Source organism: Bufo gargarizans, chromosome 10 (assembly GCF_014858855.1).
Source record: "Bufo gargarizans isolate SCDJY-AF-19 chromosome 10, ASM1485885v1, whole genome shotgun sequence".
NCBI classification, from domain to species: Eukaryota; Metazoa; Chordata; class Amphibia; order Anura; family Bufonidae; genus Bufo; species Bufo gargarizans.
In genome coordinates this window covers 64,122,586-64,146,673 of record NC_058089.1, presented here as the reverse complement: position 1 = coordinate 64,146,673, position 24,088 = coordinate 64,122,586, and the positions used below count along the sequence as shown (strand labels likewise).

Here is a 24,088-nt window from a genome sequence, read left to right as displayed (position 1 = left end):
ACAATTCACTGATACGGCACCATCAAATTTTAGTCCAGGGGTTGAAGGAGACTGAAACTCTGAGAGATTGTTGGATCTGTACCCACAGTCCCGTGAGTTCAACCAGTATGCCTTATTTTGCAATACCCCTGGACCTTTCTGAACTGATTGACCTGTCTAATTCTACCATCTTTCTCACTAGTATACACCAAGTTAAATCCAGTACAAACAAGGACAGGGAAGTAGCCTTACCTGTTGCAGGGTGGGCAGATGCCCCATGGCTCATGATAAACAGATCAGGACCGTCGGTAGATTATAGCTCTACTCCTTGGCAAGAGGGACACTGGGCTAATGTCACATGTTTTCCTAGCTGGACACACTGTTATTGTCTCCAAGTACAAACCAAAGGTATGACATTTAGTCCACACATACACTCAGGTTGCAATGATTCAAAAACAGACAGCCACGTGCAGTGTATTGGTGTAGATGCTGAGAACGGAAAGGATCTGCCCTGTAACAACTGTACTGTACAGGATCTCCTGACAGGTATATTAGCTAACGACACCGAAAGTCAGTCAAAAGGATATGAGTTGGCGAAAGGGACACAATTAGCCAAACTAATTACCCGATTATTCAATGGCACAGCAGTAGCAGTTCCAGACGACATATACTTAGTTTGTGGACACAAAGCATACAAATGGTTATCCGAGAATGTCACAGGACTGTGCACCATCGCCAGGCTTACTCCTGCTACCTTTATAGTACCACACTCTGAAATTGACATAAATGCAGTACCTAAACACACCTTGTATCGTAGGGCCAAAGATAACACACCCAGACCAAATGGCAAGCCACATGTAGTAGAGATGAGCATTACCAACAAAATTGTTAGTTCCATCTTCATATATCCCATGATAGCGCAGATGTGGGATCATCTGGTAGTAGCAACAGACTACCTGGATGACCAAATATGGGAAGTGATGAGACTTATGAATACCTCAAACATTGTGCAAAACCAGTTAATCATTGTCACCAATCAACACACATTAGTTCTAGATTATGTTACAGCTAAAGATGGAGGTATGTGACAGATTGTGGGACCCTCTTGTTGCCATTACATAGACCCGCATGGTAATTTGCAAGTTAAGGTGGATATAGAGAAGATGGCGGATTTAAGAAATAAATGGCTGGACGCACATAAAGCTGATAAAGATACATGGTGGTCTGATACCTTCTCTTCCCTTAACCCCAATAACTGGTTCAAAGGTATTGGGGGTTGGCTCATGGGAATTGTCCAAGTAATATTGCAGGTAGCCCTAATAATATCGGTGATATATGTAGTGATTAAGCTTGTTCTTATTTGTGTGACCCGCTTTTCAAAAAGAATGAAGAAAACTGATGAACGACCTATTATGCTCCTCTACGATGAGGAAGGACAGAAGGAAACATCGTTCAACACAGCTCCCCCTCCTCACAATGATGCCTGGATGAGATAGGGTGAGATGAATCCCAGGGTATTACCACAAGTCCGAGCAACCGGGAGCCTACCTATAAGGGGTAGGTTGTCGCCACTGCGGGTGAAGAGGATACGAATGGTATGCCCAGGGGATTCGCTAGGCAAAGGGAAAGTCTACAATCAAGTTTCCAAGGGGGGACTGTTATGGACTATTGATACAAAATGGATACTTGCTTGTTGAGGACTATGTTTAGCTAAGATGGCGGCCAGGCATTCAGCCAACACCTATAAACTAGAATCTTACTTTGTGTTTTATCATGTGTTTCTTTGTGGTTTACGTTCAGCTCAAGCAAGCAGTTACAAAGAAAGAAGAAGTAACGGTTTCACCCAGGAGCAAGGGGGGAGGGGGGAGGAATTTCCTCTGGCCGTCAAGGTTACAGAAAAGTATAGAGTTCATAGCCAATAGAAAATATATACTTTATCTTACACCCCCCGCCTACCACTCCTTCCTGTCGTGAAACCTATGTATTGTCTGCTGTTTCAGAAATAAACCAGAGATCCTGTTTAACTCCAAGTTGTGGGTTGTCTCAGTTTTGATCTCTCCGTGCACGTACATTAATTAATTTGGAGCAGTACATCAACCGAACTGGCAGCTTGGCCAGAACCAGAACAGATTCAGCAGGAGACAGAGGATAAACACGATCCCGAGGAGGAGATGTCCCAGGTAGTAAATCAATTGGGCAGTCATGGGGTGGTAGTGTCTCAGCCTCTTTTTTTATCGAAAACATCCGCAAAGGAATGATAGACCACCGGCAAGGCCTCCAGGTTTTTAGGGAGGGATATAGAGACCCTTCGTTGAAGAACCTCTCCAGAGCTCCACTCGATTACTGGATTGGGCATCCTAAGCCAGGGCAACCCCAGCAAAAGAGAATGTGACAGTTCAGGGAGCACATATAGGAGAAATCTTTTTAACATGTAACCACCCTACCCGCAGTTCCAATGGCTCAGTGACGAACCGCACTGGATCCGTCAGTACTTGTCCACTAACGGCAGTCACCTGCAGGGGATTTTTAAGCAGGCATACAGGAATATGGTATTGACTCACCATAGCTTGGTGTATGAAGTTCCCCGCAGACCCGGAATCCAAGGAAGCGGATATGGAGACCTTGATGCCCCCAAGAACCAGAGTCACAGGAATTTGGAGAGTGGAACAGTTTTCGCCTAGGGCCGCCTCTCCCAAAGACCCTAAGCATTGGGAGTTTCCCGACTTCTGGGGACAGTTGCGGACACGGTGACCCGGACCACCACGGTAGATGCAGAGTCCAGAAGACATGCGAAGACGACGTTCCTTATCCGAGAGCAGAGTGGAATTCACCTGCATGGGTTCAGGATCTGTAAATGAGGTGCGCAATGGGGGCTGAGACATATTAGACTTAAACAGGTGTTGTGGAAGTCTTTTCTTCCCCCAGACGGGCCTCCCGAGCTCGCTCCGAAAACCGTATGTCGATTTTAATAGCCAGAGAGATCAGAACCTCAAGGGAGGTAGGCACATCACGACCTGCAAGTTCATCCTTAATACGTCCAGACAAACATTCCCGAAAGGCTGCCACCAAAGCCTCCTCATTCCACAAAACTTCAGATGCTAAGGTACGAACTGAATCGCATATTGGCCCACCGACCAGCTTCCTTGACGGACGTGCAGCAGCGAGGAGGCCACAGAAGAAACTCGACCTGGCTCCTCAAACACCCTCTTAAAAGAGTTCATAAATAGTGCCACATTACTGGTGATAGGACCAGATCTCTCCCATATTGGATTTGCCCAGGACAGAGCTTCACCCTCGAGATGAGAGATAATGAATGCCACTTTAGCACGGTCTGATTGAAAGTGCTGAGGAAGCAGTTCAAAGTGAATTGTACACTGGTTAAGAAACCCGCGACAGGCTATCGGGTTGCTGCTGTAACTGGAAACGCTTGGCTGTGCTGCAGCCGCAACAGGGACAGCAGGAGCAGTAGGAGACTGTGCTGTAGAAAGGGAGTCCAGGCGAGCAGCTAGCAATTCATCACTTGTTTCTGGGTGGTACGCTGTTGTTCAAGTTCATGTAGTACTTCACACATGCCTGGTTTAGAGCCAGCGAGACCCATGGCCCAAGCGTACCGTTACGGATGTGTGAGCTGATAGAGGACAGGGAATTAGTCCAATATTGCTGACTGCTGACACTCAGAGTCAGGACTCTGGTGTCTGCACCTGTTACCTTGAATGCAACTACCTGCAGTAGTGTGAACAGAGTCTAACAAAGGCAGAAAAAAGGAACAGATGGTCTTTACTGGCTGACAGTATTCAAAAGTCACTTGACAGATACAGGCAACACAAAGTTCAGAGAAATATAGCGTGCAGATGTAAGCAGTCTCATAGTCAGGCAGTGGAGGGTCTGGATCTAGGCAGACTTACAGGAGGAGATGGACAGACGCGTAATCAGGCAGTGCAGAGGTCTATAATCCAGGTGATCCAATAAACAGACGGCAGGCAGATGCGTAGTCAAATGAAGCAGAGGTCAAAATCCAGGAAATCCAATAAACAGACACAGTGGGACGCTTCAGCGGGAGTCAAGAGGTACAACAACCACGCTTGCGCACTTCATGATGAGTGAAGCTGCCTTAAATACAAATAGTCCCGCCTCCGGGTGGGGACGGTAATCAGGAACCAGCTGCCTACTCCTATAAGAAAGGGAGAGGTTCGCGCTCACGTGCTATAGTGCATCAGATGACACCTGGCAGTGAGGACGGATGCGGCGGTATGCTGGCGGGCGCCTGCGTCTCCTACAAGGTAAGCACGTACTGGGACCCATAGTGCTACGATGTGCAGACAGCGATCTGCCACCCTGCGGTGGAGACGCAGATCCCATACTGACAACATACTGTACATAGTTTTTACATGATAGGTAGTAAGTTATAATATAGGCATGTAAAAATATACAACTGGTATAAGGTTATAATTACAATCCCCAACGATAATCGTGCACAATACGATATAAATATTTACATTATGACGCTAAATTATTAATAAATTATGTAAACACATTGTGTGAATTATGAACCATTAAAATCTTAGCAATCTTGGCTATATTTATCCAGTTCAGCTACTGTGTGTGCTATTCTAATACTAATGACCCATGTTAAGTTGATCCGGTCCGTATATTTTAACCTACTTGAATTGGTTTAAAAATGAGGTCCCAGTTTTTTATTTCATTTATATTACACACTACTGAGGAAGGAACAAACTTGTTCCGAAACGCGTCTGGTGGCGGTTTTTGAAGCAGGCAGTGTGGATGGTACCATATCGCAGACACGGGGAGAAACAGCATTAGTTGAAGTGGACGTCTCGGTAATCTCACAGCGTGCATGAAAACAGCTGAGAGCAGCACATGGGAAATTTGTATTGAGAGTCCAGAATCAGAAGCAGTGAGGCAGCCGCATTGGGTCGTGATGAACATATAATATTGTTACATTTAAATGTGGACAGCGATGAACGGCCTCCAAATAAAATCCATATTTGTTTGGACTATTCCATCACATGGAAGCAAGCAGTTGCATCAACTTTTGCTATATGGCAGCTTGAGTTTGACAAATGTTCTACCAAGCACACATCCATATGAATGAGAATCGATTGTCACAAAACACATTAAGTGTGAACTAGCTACCAACTAATGCATTGATTCAATAGACACAGGAATTAAGTGTCAAAGGTTTTGGATATATCCTAAGCTTTATACATAAGTGACTGCAGCACACGGGAACAATCCACAAACTATTTTATCACAAGCCTAAATAGAACATAAACCGCATATTTGTTTGTTTCTGCTTTTAATGTATATGCGTGAGCACTGCATACGAAAAAGGGACAGAGTATATGAACTAACGTGGTATTTTTAATATTTAGGGGGTCTGATTATTTTATTGACTGTTTTATGTAATTGTGCAAATTTAATTAAGCAAAAACACTTTCATTTATTGTGATTATTGGTATTTTTTCAGAACTGGGGGTGGCCAGTGGGCCGAGCTCCAAGGTAATTGGTGAGTATCCTCAATTGTGATATATTTTTGGCGTTTTGATGTAAACCATAATGTAATCTACCGTGGCAGACATGATGTGAGATTATCATATACATTGGGATGTAGAGAATTAGAAAGTCAGGTGTGACTGTATTATCAGGCCAAGGTCCAGGGAGGTGACCCAAGGACTTATATTGCTTGCCCCAATATGGACATTTGCCCCCTCAAACAATCCCTCGTCAACGCCACAGACGCCAATCCTGGAACCGCAAATCAACCCTGCCATATTGACATAAATTTTGCAGGACATCTCCTTTTCACGTAGACCCCTCTTTCAAATTTTAAAATGGCGTTTAAGCGGTTCACAAATTCCTGCCTGGTAGGCGAGTTTCTCTGTATCCAATGTTTGGCACTCTAGCTTGGAAAAGAATTCTTTGAATACACAAGACTATTTTATCATCAATTCCCGGGGGATTTAAAAGTCCTAGTACACAGACTCTGGGGTCCCTTGGCTTTTGTATGAGGGTTGTTTTCCATATCTCTTCTTAAGGGCTCATTCACACGACCGTATAAATGAATCTGCATCCGTTCCGCAAATTTGGAGAACAGATGCGGACCCATTCATTTCAATGGGTTCAATTACAAAGCAACTGAGAATCCAGCAGCCTATACCTGATTAGACAACCAAACAGACTGGCTAAACACTTACCTATCGTGTCACCCCCAATACTGTCATGCAGCTTCTCTGCCAACCACGATAACCCATACTGAACCTTGGAGTGGAGATTCATGTGCCAATATAAGCTGCTTACTGTTTCCTGGGCACTGGGGCAGTATCCTGCTGTGAACCTTGAAAAAAAGTAGCAGATCTGAGGTCCATGAACCCATAGCCATCAACAGTGAGGTTCCAGGAAGCTTCACTAGTCACTTCATAAGGGTCAGGAGCAAGCCTGGGACCTCCTCCCCAGGAGGTGCTGGCAAGGCCAAATAAGGCAAGGCCAAATAAACCCACCCTATTTAAACCAGGCTGACAAAAAAAAAAAACACCTGTAGGCTCAAAAGCGTCAGGCAGCCAAGTGAATTATGGAGGACACTAGGGGACCTTTGTTTAGAAAAGTTCTAGCAAGGCTACCCAGGGACTGGAAGGGTAGGAAGAACCCCATTACCCAGCCCCTGGCTTAGAAGACTTTGAGGGTCTCTTTGTAGAAAATCTTCTCAATTAAAGCAGAGATCTTCTCTCTGCTCTGTAGGGACAGGAAGAACACATGATGGAGGGAGGTTCCTTTTAACATCTCTGTATTTTGTCCCAGGCAGGTCAAGAGGACTTCCTCCTGTGGCGTTGTTATGAGGGATGAACTGGAAAATCATCTATATCAGCGGACGTATTAGGCAGATGCATCAAAGTGTCATACAAAAGGGTCCCCATCAGCAAATAAATTGACGCAGACATATTTACTACATTAGTTATAGGAGACCAATTCATCTAAAAAGAATGGCTTGTTTGCTGCACATTCAATGTCCTTTAAACAAGCACCAATCAACTTTTATATCATTACCTTCCACTCGTTAACCTCTTCAGGACACATGACGTACCGGTACGTCATGTTGTCATGGCACTTAAGGACACATGACGTACGGTACGTCATGTATGGTTCCGATCACTGCCGCCCGGTGGGCAATGATCGGAACCCGGTGCCTGCTCAAATCATTGAGCAGGCACCTAGGCTAAATGCGCCGGCTCCGCGCCCCCCCCCCCCCCCCCATGTCCGCGATCGCAGCAAACCGCAGGTCAATTCAGACCTGCGGTTTGCTGCGCTTTCTGCAGTTTCTGATCCCCGCGGTCCCTGAACGCAGGGATCAGAAACTTAAAAATGCCGAAATTTTTTTTTTTTCACCTCCCCTACACCCCTGAATGATTATTATGCGACGGGTGGTGCAGGGGGGGTGTTGCAGGTAGTGCAGGCGGTGCGGCAGGCGGGAGATCGCGATCTGCCGCCCGCCTCCTCTTGAATATTCATTGGTGGCCAGTGGGTATACCAGAGTGTCGGCACATTGCTGACACTCTGGTATAAACGGCTGACATCTGTGCTGCGATGTCAGCCGTTTAACCCTTTCCATACCGCGGTCCGTACGGACCGCTGTATGGAAAAGGTTAATAAGTTAATAACAGTCTGGGAGCTCGCTCCCTCTCCCATCGGGGGGCTGCTGTGCGACAGCTCCCCTCCTTACCCTTCCCCGTCTGCTCAGTTGTGGCAGACGGGGAAGGTTCCCATGGCAACAGGACACCTTCTCAGGCATCCTGCTGTCCATGGTGCTGAACAGATCTGTGCTAAAGGCATAGATGTGTTCAGACAAAGTGTAAGTAAAATACAGTACAATACGCTAGTGTACTGTACTGTATTATACAGACATCAGACCCAGTGGATCTTCAAGAACCAAGTGGGTCTGGGTAAAAAAAAAGTGAAAAAAAAAAAAAAGTAAAAAAAAATAACATTTATCACTGATTAAAAATGAAAATGTTTTAATTCCCTACACATATTAGGTATCGCCGCTTCCGTAACGACCTGATCTATAAAACGGTCATGTTACTTTACACAAACGGTGAACGCCATAAAAATAAAAAACTATAAAGAAATTGAAATTTTGCCCACCTTACTTCCCAAAAAAGGTAATAAAAGTGATCAAAGAAGTCATACTCACCCCAAAATAGTGCCAATCAAACCGTCATCTCATCCCGCAAAAATCATACCCTACGCAAGATATTTGCCCAAAAACTGAAAAAACGATGGCTCTCAGACTATGGAGACACTAAAATATGATAATTTTTTTTTGTTTCAAAAATGAAATCATTGTGTAAAACTTACATAAATAAAAAAATATAGTATACATATTAGGTATCGCCACGTCCGTGACAACCTGCTCTATAAAAATATTACATGATCTAAGCTGTCAGATGAATATTGAAAATATAAAAAAATAAAAACTGTGCCAAAACAGCTATTTTTTGTTACCTTGTCTCACAAAAAGCGTAATATAGAGCAACCACAAATCATATGTACCCTAAACTAGTACCAACAATACTGCCACCCTATCCTGTAGTTTCTAAAATGGGGTCACTTTTTTGGAGTTTCTACGGTCCAGCAAAATCTGCCTTCCAAAACCGTATGGCATTCCTGCACCCTGCTGTGTGCCCGTACAGCGGTTTACAACCACATATGGGGTGTTTCTGTAAACTACAGAATCAGAGCCATAAATATTGCGTTTTGTTTGGCTGTTAACTCTTGCTTTGTAACTGGAAAAAAATTATTAAAATGGAAAATCTGCCAAAAAAAGTGACATTTTGAAATTGTATCTCTATTTTCCATTAAATCTTGTGGAACACCTAAAGGGTTAACAAAGTTTGTAAAGTCAGTTTTGAATACCTTGAGGGGTGTAGTTTCTAAGGCTACTTTCACACTAGCGTTCGGGGCTCTGCTTGTGCGTTCCGTTCAAAGGCTCTCGCAAGCGGCCCTGAACGCTTCCGTCCAGCCCTAATGCATTCTGAGTGGATGCGGATCCGCTCAGAATGCATCAGTCTGGCAGCGTTTGGCCTCCGCTCCGCTTAGCAGGCGGACACCTGAACGCTGCTTGCAGCGTTCCGGTGTCCGCCTGGCCGTGCGGAGGCAAGCGGATCTGTCCAGACTTACAATGTAAGTCAATGGGGACGGATCCGTTTGAATATGACACAATATGACTCAATCTTCAAACGGATCCGTCCCCCATTGACTTTCAATGTAAAGTCTTGACGGATCCGTCTGAGGCTACCTTGACACTTAGAATTTTTTTTTTACAATATAATGCAGACGGATCCGTTCTGAACGGATCCACCGTCTGCATTATATGAACGGATCCGTCTCAGACGGATCCGCTCTGAACGCAAGTGTGAAAGTAGCCTTAGATGGGGTAACTTTTATGGAGTTATTACTCTAGGGGTGCATCAGGGGGGCTTCAAATGGGACATGGTGTAAAAAAAAAAAAAACTAAAAAAAAAAAAACAGTCCAGCAAAATCTGCCTTCCAAAAACCATACGGCGCACCTTTCCCTCTACGCCCTTCTGCGTGCCTGTACAGTCGTTTACGGCCACATATGGGGTGTTTCTGCAAACTACAGAATTGGGGCAATAAATATAGCATTTTGTTTGGCTGTTAACCCTTTCTTTGTTACTGGAAAAAATGGATTCAAATGGAAAATTTGCCACAAAATCTAAATTCTGAAATTTTATCACCATTTGCCATTAACTTTTGTGGAACACCTAAAGGGTTAACGACGTTTGTAAATTCAGTTTTGAATACCTTGAGGGGTGTAGTTTATAGAATGGGGTCATTTTTGGGCGGTTTCTATTATGTAAGCCTCACAAAGTGACTTCAGACCTGAACTGGTCCCTGAAAAGTGGGTTTTTGAAAATTTCTGAAAGATTTAAAGATTTGCTTCTAAACTTCTAAGCCTTGTAACATCCCCCAAAAATAAAATATCATTCCCAAATTGATCCAAACATGAAGTAGACATATAGGGAATGTAAAGTAATAACTATTTCTGTAGGTATTACTATGTATTATAGAAGTAGAGAAATTGAAACTTGGAAATTTGCAATTTTCTAAACATTTTTGGTAAATTTGGTTTTTTTTTTTATAAATAAAAATGATTTTTTTTTACTTCATTTTACCAGTGTCATGAAGTACAATATGTGACGAAAAAACAATCTCAGAATGGCCTGGATAAGTCAAAGTGTTTTAAAGTTATCAGCACCTAAAGTGACACTGGTCAGATTTGCAAAAAATGGTCTGGTCCTTAAGGTGAAATAATGCTTTGTCCCTAAGGGGTTAAGGTCCTGCATTGGTCTATTTTTAAGGGCCCTAACAATGTATATTATTAGCGATTCCTTTTACCATTACATTTTTTTTTTTAATTTTCACCCTATTTCTGTCACTTACAAAACAGCTACCTCCTCGAGTAGAATACTCTATGTCCTTCAGTAGTCCCTTTGAACACATTCAGATGTCTGAGCTAATACAAGATCGGCACATTGCTCAGACATCTGTACCATGCCAGTAGCTTGTCTACTTTTGGTCATATGCACAGCTTAGAGAGCTCCACTTGTGGAAATATATTAGGATCACAACGCACCATTACACAATAAAAATGTATCACCTGGCGTTTCAGTGGCAATTGTTTATACGTATTCACAAAAGCCTCCATTTCCAGTTGATCCAGCATAAGGAATCTGTAAAAGAGTGTATGAAAGTAAAAGATTTGACAATGAATAAACGTACGCTGGCTTAGTGAATAAATATATTTACAAAGTGAGATTAACCACTTAAGGACCACAGGTTTATACCCCTAGTGACCAGGCCCTTTTTTACAAATCGGCACTTCACAACTTTAACGGTTTATTGCTCGGTCATGCAACTTGGCACCCAAATAAATTTTACCTCCTTTTCTTCTCACAAATACAGCTTTCTTTTGGTGTCATTGGATTGCTGCTGAGATTTTTCGTTTTTCTGATATTAATCAAAAAAGACCGCAATTTTCTCAAAAAAAGTGAATTTTTAACTTTTTCTGGTAAAATTGTTCAAATATAATTACATTTCTATACAAGTGCTACATGTCTTTGCTAAAAAAAAAATCCAATAAGTGTATATTTATTGGTTTGCGCAAAAGTTATAGCGTTTACAAACTATGGTACCAAAATGTGAATTTCCACATTTTATAGCAGCTCTGACTTTCTGAGCACCTGTCATGCTTCTTGAGGTGCTAGAATGCCAGGATAGTATAAATACCCCCCAAATGACACCATTTTAGAAAGAAGACACCCCAAAGTATTCGCGGAGGGGCATGGTGAGTTCATGTATGATTTTTTTTTTTTTTTTTTCACAAGGTAGCGGAAAATTACACTTTCTGAGAAAAAAAATAATAATAAAGTTTCCATTTCTGCTAACTTCTGGCAAAAAAAAAAATTACATCTCCCACGGACTCACTATGCCCCTCAGTGAATACCTTGGGGTGTCTACTTTCCGAAATGGGGTCATTTGTGGGGTGCGTTTGCTGTTCTGGCATTTTGGGCGGGGCTAAATTGTGAGCAACCCTGTAAAGCCTAAAGGTACTCGTTGGACTTTCGGCCCCTTTATGCACCTAAACTGCAAAAAAGTGTCACACACATGGTATTGCCGTACTCAGAAGAAGTAGGGCAATGTGTTTTGGGGTGTATTTTTACATATACCCATGCTGGGTGAGAGAAATATCTCAGTAAATTGACAAATTCGTATAAATTATTTTTTTTTTTTAAAGTTTTCATTTACAGAGATATTTCTCACACACAGTATAGGTATATGCAAAAATACACCCCAAAACACATTGCCCTACTTCTTCTGAGTACGGCGATACCACATGTGACACTTTTTTACAGCCTAGGTGCACAAAGGGGCCCAAATTCCAATGAGTACCTTTAGGATTTCACAGGGCATTTTTACGCATTTGGATTCCGTGAGGGGCATGGCGAGTTCATGTAAGATTTCATTTTTTGTCACAAGTTAGGGCTCATGCACACGACAGTATTTTGCGTTCAGTATACTGGACGTTTTTTGAGCTCAGTATACGGAACATATACTGAACCATTCATTTCAATGGTTCAGCAAAAAATACTGAAGTGTCTCAGTGTGCATTCCGTTTCAGTATTTCAGTATTTCCGTGCCGTGAAAAGATAGAACATGTCCTATACTTGTCCGCAAATCACGGTGCTTGGCTCCATTCAAGTCAATGGGTCCGCAAAAAAAACGGAACACATACGGAAATGCATCCGTATGTCTTCCGTTTCCGTTCCGTTTTTTCCTGAACCATCTATTGAAAATGTTATGCCCAGCCCAATTTTTTCTATGTAATTACTGTATACTGTATATGGCATACGGAAAAACGGAACGGAAAAACGGAAAGGAAACGGAAACACAACGGAAACAAAAAACGGAACAACGGATCCGTAAAAAACGGACCGCAAAACACTGAAAAAGCAATACTGTCGTGTGCATGAGGCCTTAGTGGAATATGAGACTTTGTAAGAAGAAAAAAATAAAAATAAATACAAATTTCCGCTAACTTGTGCCAAAAAAAAAAAAAAAGATCTATGAACTCGCCATGCCCCTCAAAAGATGATAATTACTCTTCAGGGTAATTGGATTTTCCATATAGCTTCCACAACGGCACTTCAGCAGGAGGGTACCCCGCCCCCAGGGACAGGAAACTACGTAGAAAGCAGAAGTTTAAATGCCTCCTCCCCATTACCTTCTCCAGTAAGTACCAAAGGAACCAGGATGATGCTGAAGAAGTAACCGTTTATTTGTAGGGAGATATAAATCAAGTTATAATAGACAAAAGAATATAAGCAATTAATGGGTGGGAAAAACCCAGTGCCGTTGTGGAGGCTATACCCAAAATCACCGGTAAGAGTAATTATCATCTTTTCCGTACGCCTCCCACAACGGCACTTCAGCAGGAGGAATAACAAAGGAATCCATAAGGGGTGGACTGCCGCTGACAGGACTTTACGTCCGAACGACAAACCCGAATTGGACTGAACGTCCAACCTATAGTGGTTAAAAAAGGTGGAAGGATTTGCCCATGTAGCGGCCTGGCAGATCTGAGACAAGGAGGCGGAGGCAGATTCTGCCCAGGAGGTGAAAATCGCTCTAGTTGAATGGGCTTTTAAACCCTCTGGAGGAGTAAGACCCTTAACTGTATAGGCCATTGCGATGGTCATTCTTATCTAGCGGGCTATAGTAATTTTTGAAGCTGCCTGCCCCCTATTTTGGCCTGCATATTGGACCAGAAGACGGTCGGATTTTCGCAGTCCTTTTGTGGCTTCCAGATTGGCAAGAATACATCTGCGTACATCCAGATGGTGGAAACGTCATTCTTTTGAAGATTTCACCCCTGCGCAGAAGGTGGGTAAGGAAATCTCCTGTTGGCAGTGGAATTTAGAGAAAACCTTTGGGAAGAAGGAGGGTTCATGTCTCAATATAATCCTATCGTCAAGGATGGTTAGGTATGGAGGTCTGCATGAAAGAGCATGGATCTCCCCCATTCATCTGGCTGAGGTGATAGCTATGAGAAAAGCGGATTTAAAGGACAGCAACCTGAGGGGGATTGACTCGAGAGGTTCAAAGAGATGGTCCATAAGGACGGAAAGGACCAAATTAAGGTCCCAAAAGGGGGAACCGCAGATCTAATAACTGGGTGAAGTCTGCTGGCTCCCTTTATGAACCTCTTGACCACATCCAAATCCGCCAATCTCATATCCAAGAAGGCACTAAGGGATGAAATCTGGACTTTAATTGTACTGATACGAAGACCTTCATCTAGTCCCTTCTGAAGGAAGTCTAGAATTACCCTCATATCTGGGGGAAGGGGGGGGGGGGGATTCCAGGATTCCTTGGCAAATTAAAGGAAGGTTTTCTAAGTTCTCCAGTAGATATTGGAAGTTACTTGCTTTCTGCTAGAGAGCAGGGTGGAAATAACTGCATCCGAGAAGCCCTTGGACTTCAAAATGGAGCGCTCAAATTCCGTGCTGTCAATTTTAGTTGGCCGGATGCCAGGCTGGGCCCTGATGGAAGAGGTCCGGAGACTGAGGAAGGGTCCAGAAGTGCCCCTTGGAGAGGTTCAGAAGGAGGGAGAACCGAGGCCTTTTGGGCCAGTATGGAGCCACTAGGATGACACGCTCGTTCCTCTATTATCTTTGCCAGAACCTTTGGTATGAGCTGGAAAGGAGGAAACGCATAGAGCAGACCCAATGGCCATGGACCCGCTAAGGCATCCACTCTCACCGGGTGGTCCTTCGCCGAGAGGGAATAGAAAAGGTCCACCTGTTTGTTCTTCTGGGAAGCAAAGAGGTCTATTCTTGGGACTCCCCATTTGCTGCAGATGTTCTGGAACACCGCTTATTTGAGGCTCCACTCCCCTGGCCAAATTCTTCCTGCTCAGAAAGTCTGCTAGTGTGTTCTCGCCCCCCCTTTAGATGGACCGCGGTTATGGACTGGATGTTTGATTCTGCCCAAGAAAAGATCTGAGATGCTATCTGACAAAGGTAAATGCTTCTTGTGCCCCTTTGCTTGTTGAGATATACCACCGTGGTGGAGTGGTCGGAGAGGATTTTTACGTTTTGTCCTCGGATGACTGGAGCCAGGGCTTTGAGGGCCAGAACACGGTCAGAAGCTCTTTGGCGTTTGAAGAAAGGGGAAGGGTCTCTGCATCCCAGGACCCCTGTAACAACTGACCTTGACAATGGGCTCCCCAGCCTGCCCCGCTTGCATCTGTTGTTTCCACTATTTGATTGGAGAGCCTCCAAGGGACCCCCTTGACTAGGTTTTTCGTTCAGCCACCACTGCAAGGAGAGTCTTACCCCTGAAGGTAAGGTAACTGTCCTTTCCAGGGAGAAGATGCTTTTGTTCCACTGTTTTAGCAGGAATTCCTGAAGCCTGGGCCCATCTCACCGCAGGAATCGTCGACGTCATGAGTTACAGAATTTTCATAATCCTTCGGAACGTGACCTTTCTCTGGTGTGAAAAGACAGAAATCTTTGACTTGATGTCCCGGATCTTTTGTTCTGGAAGAAAAGAGGTCATTTGGCTGGAATCCAGAAGAATACCTAGAAAGATCATCTTTCGGCCGGGTGATAGAGTAGAGTAGATTTTTCTAGATTTAGTTTCCAACCTAGGGATGTTAAGGTCTCCAGGACGAACTTCACCTGTAGCTGCAGCTGAGTCTGGGAGGCTGCTGTAAAGATAAAATCATCCAAATAGGGTATGAAGTTTATCCCCTTCTGGTGGAAAAAGGCTGAGATTTCTGCAATAATCTTTGTGAACACTCTGGGTGCTGAGGCCAGGCCAAAAGGTAACACTTGAAACTGGAGATGGAGAAGACACTCCCCCTTGAAAATGGTGAAACGCAGAGCCCCCACCGGGCTCATGGCGTCATTGGGGGGGACTGTTTTGTAGACTTATCCTGGCTAAAGAGGAAACTCCTACCTCTCCCCTTTGAGGACTCCCAAGAACTAGAGGGATCGTTTTTCCTACGGTCTTGTATACCCTTTCTTTGGGGTCGAAAGGAATAACGCTGTTGGAAGAATCTGGACTCTGGCGGAAAACCCTTTTTTCAGAGGCCTTTTCCAGAATGTCGTCTAAGACAGAACCGAAAAGATGATCTCCTTCGCAAGGGATACTGCAGAGTTTATTTTTTGAAGCGGTATCACCTGACCAAGAGCGTAACCAGACTGACCTCCGTGCCGCATTAGAAAGAGCCACCGACCTAGCTAATGACTTTACCAGATCGGCAAATGCGTCTGCCAGGAAATTAGAGGCCTGTTTCAAAACTGGCAAGGAGTCCAGGAGATCCTCTCTGGGGGTGTCAGAGACCAGGTGTTCCTCCAGCTGAGAGAGCCAGACATGTAGCTGTATAGGTGGCAGTAGGGGTGGGCGATATGGCCTAAAATCTATATTGCGATATAATTTTAAGCATCTGCGATATGCGATATATTGTTTTCTATATTTGGGGGGGGGGGTTTAAACTTTTTTTTTACTTTATTTAATAACTATTAGCCTCCTTAAGGGCTAGAACCCTTGTCATATTCACCCTAATAGAGATCTATTAGGGTGAATAGGACTTTACACTCTCCCTGCTGCCCTGTGCTTTGTGCACACAACAGCAGGGAGCTGGGTCCCCTCCTCTAAACAGTGCCATCCACAGATCCCCCTCCCCTAAACAGTGCCATCCACAGATCCCCCTCCCCTAAACAGTGCCATCCACAGATCCCCCTCCCCTAAACAGTGCCATCCACAGATCCCCCTCCCCTAAACAGTGCCATCCACAGATCCCCCTCCCCTAAACAGTGCCATCCACAGATCCCCCTCCCCTAAACAGTGCCATCCACAGATCCCCCTCCCCTAAACAATGCCATCCACAGATCCCCCTCCCCGACGCTCACAGGGGTACATTTATAAACTAATCAGCAACTTTAACTTTAATCATTGCTCATCTCTTTACAGGATACCTTACTCTGTCTTAGCTCCGGTAACAGCAGGCAGTGCAGGCGGGCGGCGCTCACTCACTCACTGACGTCACGCGCCTGCGCCGCCTAGTGGGAGGAGCAGACGCGTGATGTCAGTGAGTGAGCGCCGCCCATCCGCACTGCCTGCTGTTACCGGAGCTAAGACAGAGTAAGGTATCCCGTAAAGAGATGAGCAATGATTAAAGTTAAAGATAACCCAAGATGATCCCATAAGGTTCGAGTTTTATACATCAATAACATTGTTGTTGAACATTTGGTATGGTCCTATAGATAGATACCTGTCCCTAATACTTGACATATCCCACTCTTTAACATATTTGTATCCACCGAACTTAGGATTGCACTACAAACTAGAGTTTCCCCCCCCCAATCCAAGCAATTCTTTAGCTGACCTGCTAAAAAATACATCTTTATATCTGGAACGGACAATCCTCCCTCACTTTCAGGAAGTTGTAAAAATTGTAATCTCATTCTAGGCTTACGTCCCCTCCATATTAACTCACTAAGTACATTCTCTAAAATGTTAAAAATATTTTTGGGGATCTCAATCGGAGCATTCCATAATATATAATTAATCATTGGTAACAAACGCATTTTAATCAGGGAAATTCTACATGCCATAGATAAAAGGAAATTTCTTGCACGCTTGAATCTTTTCTCTTACTTTGCTTATTAAAGGAATTTTGTTTAATTTTACATAATCCTGTGGGTCTGCTGTTATTTTAATACCGAGATATTTCATTTTCTCCTACCTTTTTGATCTCCAAGGGACCAGGTACAGGTCTCCTAATGGATCTAGGGGGATACAGGCAGACTTATCCCATTTTATTCTTAATCCGGCTACTTTCTCGAACCTCTCGAATAATTCAAATATACGTAACAAGGAGTCATGTGATCCTATATATAACATTAAGTCGTCTGCATATAATGAGATTTTTTCTTCGCAGTTCCCAAACACAAACCCCTTAATATCCTTATCTTGTCTTATTAAAGAGGCGAGAGGCTATACTGCAATAGTAAAAAGTAAAGGAGATAAAGGACATCCTTGTCTTACTCCTCTCTGTATTCCAAACAAGTCTGATATCTCATCATTTACTATTATTATGGCTTTAACATCCGTATAAAGAAGTGTAATCCAAGATATGTACTCTTCTCCTATCCCCAATTTTTTTTAACGTGACCACCAAAAACGGCCATTCTATTGTGTCAAACCCTTTGAAGCATTAATTGATACTACTAGTAGTTGGCCTGTATTACTTGCTTTCAACTGCATATTTCAAAAACATCTCCGAATGTTATCAGATGTTGATTTTCCAGGCATAAACCCTCTCTGATCCTCGTGTATAAGTGACACCACCACGCCCTTTAATCTATTTGCCAATATTTTCGCCAATAGCTTATTATCTGTATTTATCAAGGATATCGGACAATATGAATCCATTAAACTAGGGTTTTTATCAGGTTTTAATATCAAATGCGCCTGTGGCTCCATAATCATATAAAACAGGTTTATATAACCTGTCACTAACGTCACAATTGTGTCCAAGGGGACGTCTCGCGATGAAATATGCCCGGCTGCAGACATCTCCTTTCTGTGCCCAGCATCTCCTTCTGAATCGAAATCGCCACCTTCCTTTTCATTAGATCCGCTTACCTCAGTTCATTGCCGCCTCTCTAACGTCCGCTCTCCCCAGCCAGATCCCGCGCGTGCGCACTAGGTATCACTCGGCTGTAGGAGGTTGGATGGCTGTAATCGAACCTACCTTGGCTGCTCAATTACAGCCTACAGCCATCCAACCTCCTACAGCCGAGTGATACCTAGTGCGCAGGCGCGGGATCTGGCTGAGGAGAGCTGACGTTAGAGAGGCGGCGATGAACTGAGGTAGGCGGATCTAATGAAAAGGAGGGCGGAGATTTCGATTCAGAAGGCGGCACTGGGCACAGAAAGGAGATGGCTGTAGCCGGGCACATTTTATCGTGAGACGTCCCCTTGGACACAATTGTGACAGGTTATATAAACCTGTTTTATATGATTATAGAGCCACAGGCGCATTTGATAAGGTCAATTTAGGATTCTGTGTATTAGTACGGACCTCGCCATATGTTTAGGTTATCGGCCTACTTTCTGATGACAGAATCCCTTTAATGAGGCAGGCAAAATCTTGTCGCTTTTAGAAGCATTCCACATTTCCAGCAATTTAAGCATTAAAACCTATTTATATCTATCATAAACCTCGAAGGGATTACCATCTAGCCCTGGAGACTTATTTTTAACGATAGCCTTAAGAATGTTATCAATCTTTATTGTAGTTATTGGTGGTTCTAGGGCTTGTTTCTGGTCCTTTGTTAAATGTTTCATTTCTATCGGATGCAAGAATGCATTTATTTCCTCCAGTCCAACTTGGGACCTACTTTTATACCTTAGTAACTGTACTTTGCGATCCAAAACTGATTTGTTTTGGATCGCTTGTGAGAGCCCTAAAACGGATCTCACAAACGGAAAGCCAAAACACCAGTGTGAAATTAGCCTTTCATATATCCATATTCATCAACCAGCTGAAAAATATAATTGGTGTCCCTTTGTGCATTTATGATTGACACTAATCTCTTACCAGGTATATGTCCCTGAGAATTCCGTGCCTGTGCATAATTTTTTCTTTGTTGTTCAGCCTGCAAATACTGTGTGTCTTTATACTTAGTTTGTTTTATTTCCCATCTTTGAAAGTTTTCCTGTCTGGTTTTCCACATATTCCTTTTGACAGTTCTTAACATCTAATTCCATCTCCTTCATCTGATATTCGATAAACATTCCCCTCATGTATGCTTTCCCCGCTTCCCAAACTATAGTAATACCTGCTGTGCCAACGTTTAAAAACAAAAAATCTTGAAGTTCCCTTTGGATCTTCTCATGTGTCTCTAATGTGTTGATCCAATCTATTCAATCTATCAATTTTTACTCTTACTCCACCAGCTATCTTATCCTCTCTAATACTAACCATAACCATATTGAAATCCCCTACTACCAAAAGTGTCCTATCCTTTCTATTTATGGAAAATTCATGTAGTTTCATCAATATCTCTATAGAAAAGGAGGGGTGGAATATATACACTTGTGATTACCCATGCTTTACCCATGTTTTGTGTTTTTGGATTGTATCCTTAATAATAAAATTAAGGATACAATCCAAAAACACAAAACGCCCCTCCCTATCCACTAATACCCCTTTCATTATAATTTTTATATCCCTATGGATCAAAATATTGAATTCTCTGGAATAAGAAGAGAACACCGAATGGAAGGCTTGCTGTACCCACGGCTTCTCCAAGGCTTTACTATTTTCTTTAATCAAATGCGTTTCTTGGAGACATAATTGCTGGCAACAGTTTTTTTTTTATTACATTAAAAGGGGTTCTCTCAACTCATCAAGTTATATTTATTATGTGCATGACATTGATATAAGTAACTTAATACTGTAGATGAATTTGCAGAAATGGCTCTGGTCCCCAGTATCTTACTTCTTCGTCCTCTTTATACACTGCTCTTCTCCAGGGGTTACAGCCACCGCTGCAGTGCAGCAGCGGGCGCGATTGTGCTCAGCTAGAAAAAAGCCGACCTTTTTGGTGGCCGGGAATTGATGGAGTGAGCGTGCACTGGGCTGCGCATATGCACAGCAGCTCCAGTTCCCGTCCACCTCTCTGTCATTCTCTCCTGTAATATACAAATCGCTGCAACCACTTACCATAGGTTGTCACGATCTGTACAGGGCTGCTCCACTGAGACTGCTAGTGCTTCAGATAGTCTAGCAGCCTCACAAGCGTGCACGTGTAGTCAAGGGGCGGGATTATATTATCCCAGAGCCTTATGCCTGCTCCCCCCTACTACAGCTCAGGAAGTGCCCCAGGAGCCATGCACTGAGGACTGAAATAAGGAGGTACAACCCCTTTAAAAAACAATTCTTTTAACCCTTGTTCCTAAACCCCTAATATTCCATGAAACTATACGCATCTATTAATTGATGGTTATATAAAATTAAAATTCTCTGTGGGATACCACAGACGGATCCAGAGGGGTAAAAAAAATAAAAATGTTTCCATCCTAAATTCACTGTCACCTAGGAAGAAGGGAAAGGAAACCATCCGCACCCTCCGCCCAAATCAGTTGACCCATCAGGCTGAAACAGCCCCTGGCTCTCTTAACTTAGCCATAACTCTCCCTGGGCGTTCGGCGCAACCATTATTTCTCAGGGTATATTTTCCCCATCCGCTCTTTAGCCTCTTGAGGGGTATAGAAAAACCATATTTTACCTTTCTACTCACACCTAATTTAGCTGGAAATAACTGTGAGTATGCACCCCCTTCAAGCAGAGTTCTTTTTTAACTTCAATAAATCTACTTCTGTCCTTCTGGGTCTCTCTCGCATAATCTGGGAATAACATCACATGAGTTCCCTTATAGTCCAACTTCCCTTTCTTCCTTGCCCTACGTAGAATTTCATCTTTGTCCCTAGATGTAAAAAATTTGACCAATAATGGTCTAGATCTCTCACCGGGGGGAAGGTACTTTTGTAGGTAATCTATGTGCCCGTTCTACAAAATCTGGGTACCTTGACAAGTCATGGCCAAACATTTCCTTAACCCATTTTTGCACAAAAAGGGCCCCATCTTTTCCTTCCACCTCTCAGGGAACCGCAAACACTTTCTATTGGCTCTTTTAGATCTATTTTCCATATCAAGTAACTTGACTTTAATTTCTTTATTTTCATTCCTCACTTCCCCGATTTCTTTATCCATTTCTGCATAAAATCTTCTGCAGCTGAGCCCCTTTTTTCAGACTTTTCCAATCTGTTCTTGTATTTATCTAAATCTGCTCGGAGGAATCCAACATTTTCTTTTACGTTAGCCACTTGAAGGGAGAGGTCCAGTATTGCAGAATTACACTTTTGCATCTCTAAAAAAATGTCCTACGTGCTGGGCAATTGCCCATTATCTGCTTTTATACCAAAGGGCTTCTGTTATGATCTCTCTGGAACAACTCTGTTCATACAAGGAATATTCCCCCCTTCCTCTATCTGTAGTATTTTAGACGTTATGTACTTCTACCTGATCCAGGATGGAGACAGTTCAGTGTAACATATCTCCCTTCTTTTGTGAAAGATTTTTTGGAGAACTCATCTGTTTACTCATTCTAGTTATTAGCCGTTTGTTCTCGGGTAGGGTGCGGAAGGCGTAAAATTCAGAGCGAAGGAGATCACGGGAGGTGCAAACCCCCGGCCGTTGCTACAAGCTGACTGCCTGCTGGAAATAACAGGGAGGAGGAGGAATTTAGAGATCTTCCTAAAGAGAGTACATTAGATGTTGATGGCTATAATATAACTGTATAATATACTCCACCACACTACGTCATTATAATCCACCAACTTCAAAGAAATGGGCCACTGCGGCTAAACAGTCTAGCACTTATTTATTATATGGGCAGGGGTGAAGTTAATCGAAAGAAGGCAAACATTTTATGGGTTAAAGGGAACCTGTCACCGGGATTTTGGGTATAGAGCTGAGGCCATGGGTTGCTAGATGGCCGCTAACACATCCACAATATCCAGTCCCCATAGCTCTGTGTGTTTTAATTGTGTAAAAAAATAAAAATAAAAATTGAAACATATGCTAATTAATCTGAGATGAGTCCTGTCCCCGAGATGAGGGACAGGACTCATCTCAGGTTAATTTGCAAATGTATCAAATCGTTTTTTTGATACAACAAAACCACACAGAGCTATGGGGACTGGATATGGCAGATGTGCTAGCGGCCATCTAGCAACCCATGGCCTCAGCTCTATACCCAAAATCACGGTGACAGGTTTCCTTTAAGTCCTAAATAACCTGAACGGTTTGAAGTCCTCTCTAATGCTCGAAGCACAGACCACAGATATTCCCTTCAGGCCCTACTCCAGTGTGCATCAAGCATGTCTCGGAGATCACTCAGGAATGTGTCCTTATCAGCACAATGGGGGATGGGTACTACATGACAAAGCACATTATCACACAGAATAGTAATAGGAAAAGGGAACAGAATTAAAGGGACAGAACCAATCAGTACTTAAAGGGGTTATCTGAGACTAAAAAATGCCCCCCATATGCCCAGGCTCCTCACAATGAAGCTACTTACCTGGCTCCCTGCACCGCCAATTCTCCTCGTGTGTGGATGAAATCATCCAGTGTCGGGGGAGGGGGAGCAGCCAATGGCAGGCAGTGAATGGGACGAGCCTCCCCTCTAGCATCACGGGTGACACTAGGGAGGCTCGTCGCCGTCACCGGCTGCTTGAGGAGAAGCGGTGGTGCGGGGACCAGGAGCAGTGTAGGGAGTAGAATCAGAATGAGGGGCATTTCTTTGTCTCTGATAACACCTTTAAAAAATACCCTTACAATACAAAGACGTGGTGAAAATTTATGGTTAATTGATTGTAATCATAACAATAAAATTAATCATCAGCACATACTGGATTATACATACCGAAGTGACCTGACTGACAGAGGAATTTCTGCTTTTTCTCTGTAAGGAAAAACAATACTATGAAAGCCATGTATAGATTAAATCCATACAGCTGTCAGTATTTCTGAGCAAGCATGAGAATAAACAATGCTCCTTATTCCCACTCGATACATGTGAAACTTGCATGTGTGGCAGCACCCTCAATGAAACATTTTATTTTGATGACAATAAATTATTATTTCGTTTTTTTAGCCCTTGTAGTTAACAGATAACAGGGTTGGATGTACATAAGATGTATGATTACAATAAATAGTAAGGGAAGTGGATGGGGATATCATTGAGGGCGTTGCTGCCTGCTCCTGCATGTGAGACCCTGTCAAGGACCCCTCTGTCTGCACCCTTTGCTTCTCATAGTAAAATTAAAGACGACCTGTCACCTCTCCAGAATCCAGACATGTCTGTTGTAGTAACTACTTACGTTCCCAATTTATTAAAAGCTCTGAAGCATCTATTCCTATGGCTATGTTGTGGCACTTCTTTGTTATTTCTACTAGCAGTTATGAATGAATTAGCAGCAGCTCGCAGTAAAGGTACAGATGGGTGTTCCCAGTTGAGAGGGGGAGGGGGAGTGTCCTCCACAGTCTGACTCTGTTCTGGTGATGTCAAACACACTAGCTACTGGCAACACCTAGCAGTACCTTTACAGTAGACTGCTGGCAATTTATTTGTAAACTTCTAGCAGGAATAACGGAATTACACAACATAGAGTCAAAGGAATTGAATGTCATTACATCGGAAATGCAAGTAGTTACTACAACAGACATGTCTGGAGAGGTGAGAGATCCTCTTTAAGAACCCGGTGGGCGGCTAAATGTACTCTGTTGGCATCCTCAGCAAAGTGTGCATGAGTTTGTAGACTTCTGCGCCATATATGCAACCTCCTCCTCAACAGACTTCGCAACCAAGCTTATGTCAGGCATAAGGGATAATGGATAATGGCACACAGAGCAAAGATATTGAGAAGTCCA

At 43.3% G+C, this 24,088-nt stretch overlaps 1 protein-coding gene and 1 long non-coding RNA gene across 3 annotated transcripts in view; one reads left to right on the top strand and one right to left on the bottom strand.

Annotated features, from left to right (window-relative positions):
- Window positions 1-6,940, top strand: part of LOC122920498 — a 215,032-nt gene extending 208,092 nt beyond the window's left edge. The window contains exons 4-5 of the long non-coding RNA XR_006386922.1: window positions 5,468-5,506; window positions 6,800-6,940. This is a non-coding gene — a long non-coding RNA (uncharacterized LOC122920498). The remainder of the gene's footprint in view (window positions 1-5,467; window positions 5,507-6,799) is intronic.
- The window catches only part of BBS1 (Bardet-Biedl syndrome 1), a 331,388-nt gene that overhangs the window by 207,636 nt on the left and 99,664 nt on the right, over window positions 1-24,088 (bottom strand). Inside the window, exons 6-7 of one of the 2 annotated variants that reach the window (XM_044270034.1) lie at window positions 23,082-23,120; window positions 10,649-10,745 (exon numbers count right to left, since the gene is read on the bottom strand). In XM_044270034.1, the coding sequence (XP_044125969.1) occupies window positions 10,649-10,745; window positions 23,082-23,120 (136 nt within the window). The remainder of the gene's footprint in view (window positions 1-10,648; window positions 10,746-23,081; window positions 23,121-24,088) is intronic. The other variant, XM_044270035.1, reaches the window with a different exon arrangement.